Source organism: Haliaeetus leucocephalus, unplaced genomic scaffold (genome assembly GCF_000737465.1).
Source record: "Haliaeetus leucocephalus isolate CR32 unplaced genomic scaffold, Haliaeetus_leucocephalus-4.0 Scaffold140, whole genome shotgun sequence".
Taxonomy (NCBI): domain Eukaryota; kingdom Metazoa; phylum Chordata; class Aves; order Accipitriformes; family Accipitridae; genus Haliaeetus; species Haliaeetus leucocephalus.
In genome coordinates, this window is record NW_010972576.1 from 4,251,643 (window position 1) to 4,263,185 (window position 11,543).

An 11,543-nucleotide genomic window follows, 5' to 3' on the forward strand; every position below is an offset into this window, starting at 1 on the left:
CATCACTTCCCAGTAAGTGGTCTCTATCAGGAAAGCTATTTTGGATAGCTGCTATACCTAAGTAAGTGTCAGCTGTCTTGGGTTATGTGTCCCCTGTCAGATAAAGAGATGTCTGTTATATCAAAGGTTGGTTATGTGCCAACTGGCCTGTTAGGGGAGATGTGATATAGTTCTGTGGAGTAAGTTAGGTGATAGATGTACAGTTGACAGATAGCTACTTCATTGTAAGATCATCTTCATTGCTTCCATCAACATTGTGCAGCAAAACAGCTAGAGCTTATTGGTGGTCCTCCTGTGAGGCTTCCACACCACCATTCTGCAGTGAAATTGCATCTCTGAGACCTACTGAGTACTGATGTCGGTAGCACTGCACAGAGAGTGACTTGACAACATCAGTTTATGTCAGGCATGCAGGTGGAGGCAAGGGTCAGAGTAGGAGTGTCAAGAGAGATGTAGATTAAATTCTAGGCACGTGGATTTTTATCTGAGATTATTAACCGGAAGGAACTATAATAGAAGTGATGGACTTGCTATAAAATGAGGGAAAGCTCCATTTAAGGAGCATTTCAGCATTTTGAAGTTGCAACTATGATGCTACATTTCAGAGTTATGCTGAAGTTTTGTGCTTGCTTGTTCTAAAAGGAATGTCCGTCCCCTCAATGAAGTTGAGTTTTAATTTCTTGCATTAAGTCATTTCTCCTGTTATCTTCTCTGAGAGTAAAACCTTATTGCAGGTGTAAATACTGCCTATAGAACACAAAAAACTTTGAGAAAGTCAAGTGAAATTATAAATTGTATAAAATATCAAGATATAATTTTACTCAAAGGAAGGAGTACCATTTATGCTGCCATGGACATTCTATCCAAAAGGTTGAAACTATAAAATAAATAGTAAAAGTAAAAGCAAGTAAAAGCAATGTAGAGTATAACTTGAATTACCATTTATATTAAACAATTTATTGAATTGAGATTTCATAAAGGTTATTATGTTATAAATATAAATTACAGCATTTATAGCTTATAATATCAATTATATTTAATCTTTGGTACATTTTAACTGTCGTTTAAATTGACTAAATTAAAAGATTAGTGGGAAAAACATTCTTAATCTTGAGATTTTAATTACTTTATTCTAAAACATTCATCTTCGAAGTTGTGCAATTTTGCTGTTTCAAATACTTTTTCTTTATGTTTTGGTTTGCTGTGAGAATGATTAGAAAGTGATGACAACTTTAATTGTGTTACCGTTAAGCACAGTGATTCACCATATCCTCATAACGTTTTAACTCAGGCAGATGCCTACTGAATCCAGAATAACATAAAACATGCTAAGTGTGCATGTTCTAAGTTGTAAATGTGGAAATAGATTCTAGACCAATGGATTTTCATCTGGAATCCATCTATTTCATTGGGAACAAAAAGTCCTAGTAGAAGTAAGACACCAAAGTAAATTCTTCAGCTGCAAACAAAGTAGATTTTTTTCTTCAGGTACTAATTCTACCATTTGATCCTTATTTTGTTTTTCACTTTAGCAAAACCCTACACCTTCAAACCAGGAAATGTGGCTGTTACAAATACATCATCGTGGAGGAGAAAAACAGGAAGAAAAATTTTGGAATATTTTTTTTTGACCATCTGAATTATAGTGTCACAGCACTATTCTGAAACTTGCTGAGTAGTATGTTTTGCTAAAAGCAAATATTTAAATTATAGACCAGAATCTGTTGCTTTATTATCATAACCTAATAGATGGATCAACATGTTATTATTTTTAATGTGGGCAGTGGAGTGAAGAGGAAAAGAAATATTTTACTTTTTGAAATCCGTATTCATCCAGAATGGGAAGCAACTACTTCACTCACTCTATTGGAAATGACGCCAGATTAGCAAGAAGAAAATATAGTAAAGTTAATAGTAGCAGCACACTAGATTTATGTTTGGTATTGTCTTTGCAAGACTCCCGGTTGAAAAGCAGCACAAATCATTCTAGTGCCTGCATTTCTTGCAGATGGAGAGAGAAAACCCTTGAAGCAGAAAATAGGAAGGGCATGGTGGTTACTTCCATTTGCTGCCCTTTCAACCACACAATTAGCTGAAACCAAAAATGCACATTTAATAAAATTGAGAGCACAGAAAGGAAAATATAATTATTGGTATGAAATACAGCTATCACAGGCATATGTATTTTAGAAAACTGCTGTTTAGTATGTAGTGTTGCAAGGATTATTTTATTAAATATTTTTTTCCTGCATAACTGTTAAATTTCTCATCAATTTCTCTGATCATTTTGAAAAGGTAAATGAATACAACTGATCTGACATTAAAGATGGAAAAAAACTGCAGTATGTATAGACTTCACATTAGAGTACTGGGAGTGCGATTTTGACACTAAGTGGTATGAGGATTTTTAAATATATAAAATATAGATAAATACATATTAATAAATATATATACATATGTACGTGTTTTGCATTACTAACAGGCACTGCACAGGGAATGGACAAGAAGCATGTTAGTTCACTTATTGGAGGAACATTCAGTCCTTCATTCTTAATATTATGTTGTAGGACTTTTGTAGGAAAATTCAGCAAGGGACCTCAGGAGATCTCTAGTTTAACCACCTGCTCAGGGTAAGGTCAGTTCTGAGGTCAGACCGTTGCTCAGGGCTTTATCCAGTCAGTTATTGAAAGCCTCCAGTGATGGATACTGTGCAGCCTCTCTGGGCAACCTTTTCCAAAGCCTGATTGTACTTACAGTGAATAAATTTTTCCTAAATCTTATATGGACTACAATTGAGAGCAGTGATGCATGTAGCACTATGCATTTAAGTTTGAGATTTCTTGTCCTTCCCATCCCCTAAATCAGCAGTATGTTCAAATCTTTCTTCATAATTTTTATATGGTCCAGATAAATTGCTCTAGTGTAGTACTGTGGACATAATGTCTGTAGTGATGTCTGCCTATATAAAAGTCTAAAGAAACTTACGGAGGTGCAGCAGCAGCTTCCTACTTAGGCTGCCCTTCCTGCCTTTTTTGAAAATACGAATCAATGCATAATTTTTAAACAGATAGTGGAGTGAGCAAAACCAGAAGTCTCACTTTGCTTGAATTGCCTGTGACTGAGTACCCCTGATCCAGTGAGTTTGTCAGTGAGATTTGTGCTGTGGGAAAGTACATAGACTTTTGCGATACTCAGTTGCAGCATTTAAATACTTTTGATATCCTTAGGAACTTGTTTTGTTGGTTTTTTTTCCTTCTTAAGGGAGAAGTAATTATATTAATGCCAGACGTTGTTAGTACTCTGTTCATTATTGTTTAACCAGAAACATAATTCTTAGTACTGTAAGAAACGTAACTGGTGCTTTTTCTATCTATAAATGAGAGTGGGAATATTTGCTATCTTTGTACTAGGATATGTTCATATTTTACATTGTAAGACAAGAAGACAAAGGTTGTGGCTAAGTTTGAGAGGAAAGGCAGCATGTGAAATGTGTGTTTCCTTGGATTTCTAGGGGGTTACAGTAAATGCCTGTAATGGGGCCATATTTTCAAATCGCTCTGTTCTATTTCTAAAATCTTATCCATCACTCAGTGAACTTCTTCAAAGAACAGGTATAGTGGCATGCTATCTTCAAGGCTAGGAATGTAAGAAGTGGGAAAACTGTCTAGTGGAAGTTTGTTTACAATTATCACTAAAGAATAATTAGGTACTTTTTGACTCTTGTCATTTGTCTTATTGGGTAAACTGTACATTGGAAACAAGCTAGCCACTTATAAACTTTCCCAGCTATGTAACTTCATAAAGTACAGCACTTCATCAAAGCAGATCCATTAACCCTCTGACTGGTACTCTTCTCTTGGCTTTGATTGCAGCACCACACAGAAGCACCTAGCCCATCATTGCTACCCCCATCAGCTTTACCGTTAGATGTATTAAACAATGCCGTTGCTGGATTTAGTACTGTGGAAGAACTTATCCGGTACCTTGAACCAGATCGGTGGCAACTGGATTTGGAAGATTTGTACAGGCCAACATGGCAACTTCTTGGAAAGGCATATATTCATGGGAGGAAATCAAGAGGTAAATCACTCTTCTGTCTGGCCTTGCAGCTTTCTGTGGGTATGTTTTCTTAACAAAGAAATGGTAATTAAGAGCATTCTTCACCTTGAGTTTTGGTTCCAAGAAAGGAATATGTTAGAAATACAGCAGAGATTGTTGTTGTTAGCTATTCTCACCATTATATTATCTGAAAAAGGACAATAACCAAGCTCAAAACGTAAAGGAATTTAGCAGGATAAAGTAACAAAAGGGTGGGTGGGGGGAGTAGAAGCAGACAGGGTAGTTTTCTGCAGGGAACCTGGGAGATTTTTATTTCCACAAAGTAGCAGGGCATCTTGGCTGGGTGACATAATCTAACTTTGTGGGTTTCTTTTTTTATGGAGGGCAAAAACTTTATTTTTTGTTTAGCGTGGGTGATTTCTTACACTTACTGTATCATGTGAATGATTGGTTTCTTTCCTTAGAATTGTTCCAGTCTCTACACCATATGAATTGAGAGCAATTAGCTAAATGTTTCTCTTTCATGATACCTCATGAAATCCCTGTGTCCATGTCCAGTTTGATCATGCAGTTGTTAACTTAATCAGATGTAAAGTAGATTATGTATTTCAAGACTTGTGGAGCTATTTCTTGTTCAGCAAGTCATTTTTGTCCATCTACTTTTGACATTCATGAATTTTCTACCGCATATCATACAGATGCTGCCCTCTATTTCATGTTTATGGATTCCATGTGGATGGATAGCATGCAGGCAATACCTCCTTCCTTGCCCACCATACAGCATGAAAATGAAAACATACGAGTATAACTGAATACCCTGTTGAAAAACATGAACTAGATTATTATCTGATGAGCAAGAAAAGGGAGGAAGTAAAACTTTTCATAAGTCAAATTTAAGTTTTTGACGGCTAATTCTTGGATCAGAGCCTAAAAATCAACCCTTCTACCCTACCTGTATTGCTACAGCTATGGACGTGGCAACTAAATCAAGAGTCAAAGAGGAGGAAATCTATTTAAAAGCTTTCAGCAATGGACCATGCCTTTCAGACAGTCATTTAACACTTTCTTAATTAAAGAGACTCAGTATTTGCCAAAAGTATGCCATAAGCATACAGTAAGTGGGAGAAAAACAAAATATAATTTGTGAAACGTTACATAAACTAAAAATGCAGGTGTTGGATAACACCTATATAGACAGAAGCAACTCCCTGCAAGACATATCTTAGAAAGAAACTATCAGAATAAATCTTTTAAAGACTTCTAATTAGATGCTGAAATAGATTTTTCCACTGAATAAACACATCATGGTATTGCCACATTTATCTTTAAGAGACCACCCTCAGACTGCATTACCAAGTGTATAATGTAATAGCCTGAGGTGGAAAATATGTCCAGTTGCGATGACATAGAATTAACTGTTAGGTCTATTAAATAGATAGGGAAAGCAAACCTTTTTTTGTTCTTTTTTTTTTTTTTTTCCCTTCTTTTTTTAATGTTATTCCCTCTAGCAGCATGTTTGCTGTATTTAAAAACCTTTTTAAGAAATGTTTGGGAGAAGTGCATGCCCTAAAATGTTTGGGTTTTTCAAACTCTTTGATTCTATAATTAGATCAGTTTTATTTTTGCAATAGTGCAGTGTAAAAGCTAAATTACTGTCCTGATTTCGTAGACAAACATCAGTTTATATCTAGATTAAATGAAAATGTAATTAAAAGTGTATGTTACTTTATGTAGAGAAGAGTATTGTCCTCCTACTTAATAATTCATATGAAAAAGACTATATTTAGACAACCTAAATTCCACAGAACTTCTGTGTCTGATGTTTTCTCTGGATAAAATGCTTCCAAAAACTTCTAGCCAGGAAAGAAGAAACACCAAGTTCAGAGGCTTTGATGTCTAAATATAGTACTAAATTCTTTTATAATACTAAACATACTTAAAAATAAAATATATTTTGCTGTGCAAAAATATCCCATCATTTCCCACAGAAATTTATGCATAATCATCAGACCATATTCTGAAGTCTGTTTAAGAAGAAGAGTCACAATTCAACCATAGTCCTTAGTAGATGCTTTTCTCCTATAGTTATGTGACTTTTTTTTTTTTTTTTTTTTTAACATTTGGGGTTTTGTAACAACCCTGTCCTATTGTAGGAGCCAGTAAGAAACTTACACTTCCAGGAACATCACCAGGGTGCTTGGGAATGAAAATCATCCTGCTGCTATTTGTGCCCACAAGCAAGTGCCCCAACCAGAATTTAGTTTGTTTCATTGACTTTGAGAGCAGCATCCAGCTGGAAGAATGTTTTGGGAAAAAGGGTTCCCCATGGTACTCGATACACGTCCCAGAACATGTCAAACAGTTGCATTGCCAATTGCTGAACAGTTACTTTCAGGCTGGAGTGAACATGGATTACATCAGTTGTATGTGCCAGTGAAGGCACACTTTTGAAACAGACTTTACTGTAGACCTACCTGCATCTACATTTTTTTCTCCCTTTTTTTCCTTCTCCCCTTATTTTTATTTTAGTGTTTCCCATTCCTGTGCTACTGCAGACCCTTCCATTCCTCCTGAGCTAGTGCTAGACAAAAGAACTTTGACTGTTGTGTCAAACATGATACATGAGTGGAAGCCAAGTTGAAGGAGTGTTTAAATGTTCACATTATAAAAGGTACTGTAACTCAGTGCACTTGGGAAATCCACATAACCTTTTATTGTGGTTAAGTAAACACTTTTAAGGGAATATATACATTCTCTCATCTAACTTCATGCCCACAGTGTGTTAAAATAAATTTTGGACAGACAGATACTCTTTGAAAAAATAACAGCTTCATTCACACACTTCAAAGAAGTGATTATATAAGCATGAGATAAATTTGCCGCAGACCTTTTAATGAAATTGAATTACATAAGGTAGGGCAAGGGTTCATTGTGAGGCATAATAGCAATATACCTTAGTACATTGTAAAGCATGGAAACCAAACATGACATTTTTCATCTCTCCTGAAGCCTGTTGTAACAGTGAGGCACACTAAAAGATATCTGCTAAGAGCTGATTGCGTGTTCTTCCACGGAACCTTTTTAAAATTCGGGTCTGCAGGTCTGAGGGTTTCAGTTCGAATTCAGTCCAATTTTGTGACAAAACGTGTAATACACCTGCTGCTCATTTTAGTGCATTGCCCTTTTCTCTATGTTACAAGTACAGCTATTACTGGGAAATGGATGCTGCTGCCGGTAGGCAGGACGTAATTGGGAAGCATAACACCATTCAGGCATCTCTCTCCCACTGGTTGGTGGGCTTGCTAGAAGAGGCATCAGTGCCCAGCTTCCACTTTCAATTTCCCATGGTGAAGGGCTGAACAGCAATTGTGTTAGGATGCCTAGGCTTAGCTTCTTGAAAGTCACTGTACCAACCATGTCAGTCTCTGTAGAAATCTACCAGTAGAAAGTATTAGCAGAACTAGCATTTCTCTCATTGTGCTTTAGGCATTTTATCCTCATTCAGACAGTTCACTTATTATATATTTGAAAACGTAACAGGAGAAAGTAATCCATTCCTATCCACCATCCTTGATTAATGGAGGTAGACATGTCCACCCTCTAAATGACTCAGCCTAGAGCTATTAGCTGATCAGAAGAGCTTAAATAATTTCTAATTTCTCGCAGTGAATCTCTCCCCCAGAAGTTTTGTCCTTCTTTTCCTCTGCTCCCCTCTCAGCTTTCTCCAAGGAGTGCTCTTGCAGTGTGGGAGGCAGGCTGGCGTCCTATCAGTAACTTTATTGGAGTTATTACACACTCCTTGCTTTTAAAAATCAGATCGTTTATTTAGAAGCCTATGTTAACCTGATAGTGATGGAATGAAGTGCCCCAGCTTGGCATTCACTGTAAGCGCAAGCAGAGAAAAGGCTTCAGTGTGTTTAACTGACCTTTCACAACAATAAACCCTTACGTACAGATGCCAGTATATGGATAAGGTCTGCAAAAGAAACTTTGAAGAAACATGGAATTAAATTGCTGCCCAAAGATCTGCTCCTGAGACAGTACTAGTGAGCATTTCTACTAGAGAAATGCAGCTTCTAGATTCTCTTTATTTCTTCCACGTTTAAATAGAATTGAGAGATATTATCTTGCCTTGATAGGCTGAAGTTCTCCTTGGTGACCTCTAGAGGCTCTTTATATAGTAGAGGGAAAGAAAAGCTATTTCTCTAGAGGGTGATTCAGATCAGAAACATATTTTAGCTTTATTTTAGATCTTTTTATTTACGAACTGCTAGCAATAACTATAAAGTATTTGTCAAGTAATATCAATGCACTGGGATTTTTTTCCTCTAATTTCCTCTTGATTTTGCTCAAAAACAGTTGGTCTAAAGCTCTTTGCTGCTTTGTTCGAGATCTCTATTTCAGTCATCTCAGTAGCCATGCAGTCATAGGGGTTTCTTTTGCTTTTTTTTCTTTTTTTACCAGGTAGAGTACTCCTATGAATTAGACATTACTTCTGCTTCTTAATGATGGTAGGTTTGGAGAGAAACAGTTCAGACAAAAGATCCCAGATCATGCTTTTGTAGTCTGGCTTTTCTGAAACAAATGAAATTACATTGCTTTTCACCAAAGTAAAAAATGTATTATTTTTTTCACTAAACCAATCCCATTTTTTTCGGTCTTAACTGCCACTTGCAAGGCCCGTTATTTCTTGGCTATGCAGCTAAGGTGAACCTAAAGGAGCTTGCCCTGTTTCAGATCTTTTCATGAGCTTGCTGTTCAACCACTGGCATAGTGAGACTCTAGTATGATACAGTGGAACCAGCTTATAGGGAAACTGGTGCCAAATACTAATTAATATCTTTAACTTGCACTTCAAGTTAGGTGATTATAAGGAGGAGCTGTATTTTATTTAAGATACATCAAGTGAAAATGAAACCTAGAGAAGCAACAGAAATTCATATATATGCTGCTATGAAGGAGGAGGAGAAAAATGGAGCCTACTAATAGTTACATAGATACACATACTTGTGCACCGATTTGTTGTCTGTACAGTATTCACTGATGATGACATAACTTCTTGAACTTCTTACTCCATAGAAGTGAGGTCCTCTTAGATATAAATGGTTTGATTCTTTCTTATACTTACATCGCCCGTGCAAAGAAGCAATAATTGAAATTTTAGCAGGGAATAAGTTTGAATGCTTTTTGCAAATGAATTGAAAATGTGTTTGGAGGTTTGTGGGATTCTTAATTGCTGTGTGTATTTCTCCAATCCAAAGTTAATATAGAATAGCAACACTAGAGCTCAGAGTATGAGCATGGCCAAGGAGAACTCCATTAGAGTTGATTTGATAAAACATTTATCAGAACATACTAGCCAAAGTTCGATTTGTTTAATTTGAACCAACTCTGCCAAAGTTATAAAATAATTGGTGAATATTCCTATACAACGATCATTCAATTAAATTTCATGGTATTCATATAACTGCAGTATTATACTTGTGTGCTGAACCTGTACCAGCTGCACAAAAATGAACTTTCCTCAAGGGTTCTGCATTGCTGAAGCTGGTTTACCATCAATGAAGTTGGATTACAAATCAGAAAATCACCAGTTTGTTTGTCTTTTTTTGCAGTGGTCGATCTCAACCTCCTAAAGGAGGAGGTGCGGCTGTATAGTTGTACTCCTCGCAACTTTTCAGTGTCACTGAGGGAGGAGCTGAAGCGAACTGACACCATCTTCTGGCCATTGTGTCTTCTGGTTAAACGTTGTGGTGGAAACTGTGCCTGTTGTCATCAGAGTTGCAATGAGTGCCAATGTGTACCAACAAAAGTCACCAAAAAATACCATGAGGTACGTGCTTTTTTTGCATTTGTATGTTTGGAAATACTGAAAGCCAATTAAGGAATTTCTTTTTACTATAAGAATGCACCAATATTAATATTTTAAGATGTTATGTATTGAACTTGTTGTAAATATTTTTTTTACCATTTTACTGAGGTGTTACATAAAAAAAGTAATATCTTCCTTGTTGAAATACTTTTCTGTGGAACTATTAAGTCATTCCTGAGGTATTTGTTTACTGGTGCAGTTCAGACACATCGCAACCACACCTCCTTGTTCAACTTTCTCTAGTGGTAGATGTGAACTTCATGAAGGAACACATATCTGTCCATTTCCATTGTTATAAATCTATAGCTAGAATTATTTATTATAGAATATCTAATAGTTCCATTGGGTTAACTATACTATTAGCCCTTAAATAAAATTAAGTAGAAATATGAAACTGCAAGACTCTCTTCTTTGATAAAAGCAAGTATCTGTTCAACATGTTTTAATCTGTTTTGTAAAGGGCTTGAGGTAAAAGCAAAAATAGTAATTAGTGGGTAGAATAAATGAAGACATTCAGCTGAGGAAAGCCTATTTCTTTTAATATGCTTACTGTCATCCAGTGTGTTTCTCGTGTAATCTAGCTCATAGTCTAGGTGTCTGATGAAGCACTTAGTGTTTTCTTGATGCTTGGCTTCTTCTCCTTCAGGTTCTTCAGCTGAAGCCAAGGATTGGCGTCCGGGGGTTGCATAAATCATTGACAGATGTACCTTTGGAACACCATGAGGAGTGTGACTGTGTGTGCAAAGGGAATACTGAAGGATAAACATGATTTAATTGTGCTGTTTTCTTTCAAAGCACATTCAATCAATGGCTGATTCTATTATGGGGCTTGTGCATTATCTCCTTCTGTAATCTCAGTTGTTTGCTTTGGGGATCTTCCATCTTCAAGATTTACAGTGAGCTCTAAAAAGAGGAGAAGCCAAACTGGGATTATATGTTGTGTGACAGCTCTGTTTGGAGGCCCAGTGAAAGGATGGGAGAAAGGCATCAATGAGGGATTTAAAATATATGTATTGTTTTTGTCCCCCACAATTTTCTTGACAATACATGGATTTATAATTTAGGAGTAAAAATAAAGTTAGAAGGCTCACATCATGGAGACTTGATCCTGCTGGCTGTCTCATTTCTACAGCTCCAGTACATCTGGCCTCTGGTTGAAAACACCTGAAATCTTTCTTTCTGTGTTCAACTACTCCTATGTACTCTAACTCGAAGCGTTCTCTGTTGTATAAACTTGGGTTAAAACAGACTATCTTTTTCCAAACTAAACTTAATTTGTCTAATGCTGGTAGAAAGGACTGGATTTTTCCATACGCTCTAGTAAAGTTCCTGCCTTTTAGAAAGAAGACTGGACAATAACATGAGCTAAGGAAGCAAACATTGAAAAGAACAGCGCCTTTATTCTTACTACTATGGCTGACGATTTTTTGTTTGTTTGTTTGTTATTTTTTATCGTGTACATTTTTATACTCTCCTTTTGACAATATAACTATTTGCTTTTCTAAACTTGTTAAATATATCTATTTTTACCAAAGGTATTTAATACTTTTTTTATTACAACCTAGATCAACTATTTTTTAGTTTTGTGAGACTTTAAAGCCAGATTTATACA

At 36.2% G+C, this 11,543-nt stretch overlaps 1 protein-coding gene across 1 annotated transcript in view; it reads left to right on the top strand.

Annotated features, from left to right (window-relative positions):
- Positions 1–11,214, top strand: part of PDGFC (platelet derived growth factor C) — a 178,821-nt gene extending 167,607 nt beyond the window's left edge. The window contains exons 4-6 of the mRNA XM_010586277.1: positions 3,873–4,080; positions 9,675–9,892; positions 10,578–11,214. Coding sequence (XP_010584579.1) covers positions 3,873–4,080; positions 9,675–9,892; positions 10,578–10,694 — 543 coding nt within the window. The 3' untranslated portion in view covers positions 10,695–11,214. The remainder of the gene's footprint in view (positions 1–3,872; positions 4,081–9,674; positions 9,893–10,577) is intronic.
- The last annotated feature ends 329 nt before the right edge of the window (positions 11,215–11,543 follow it).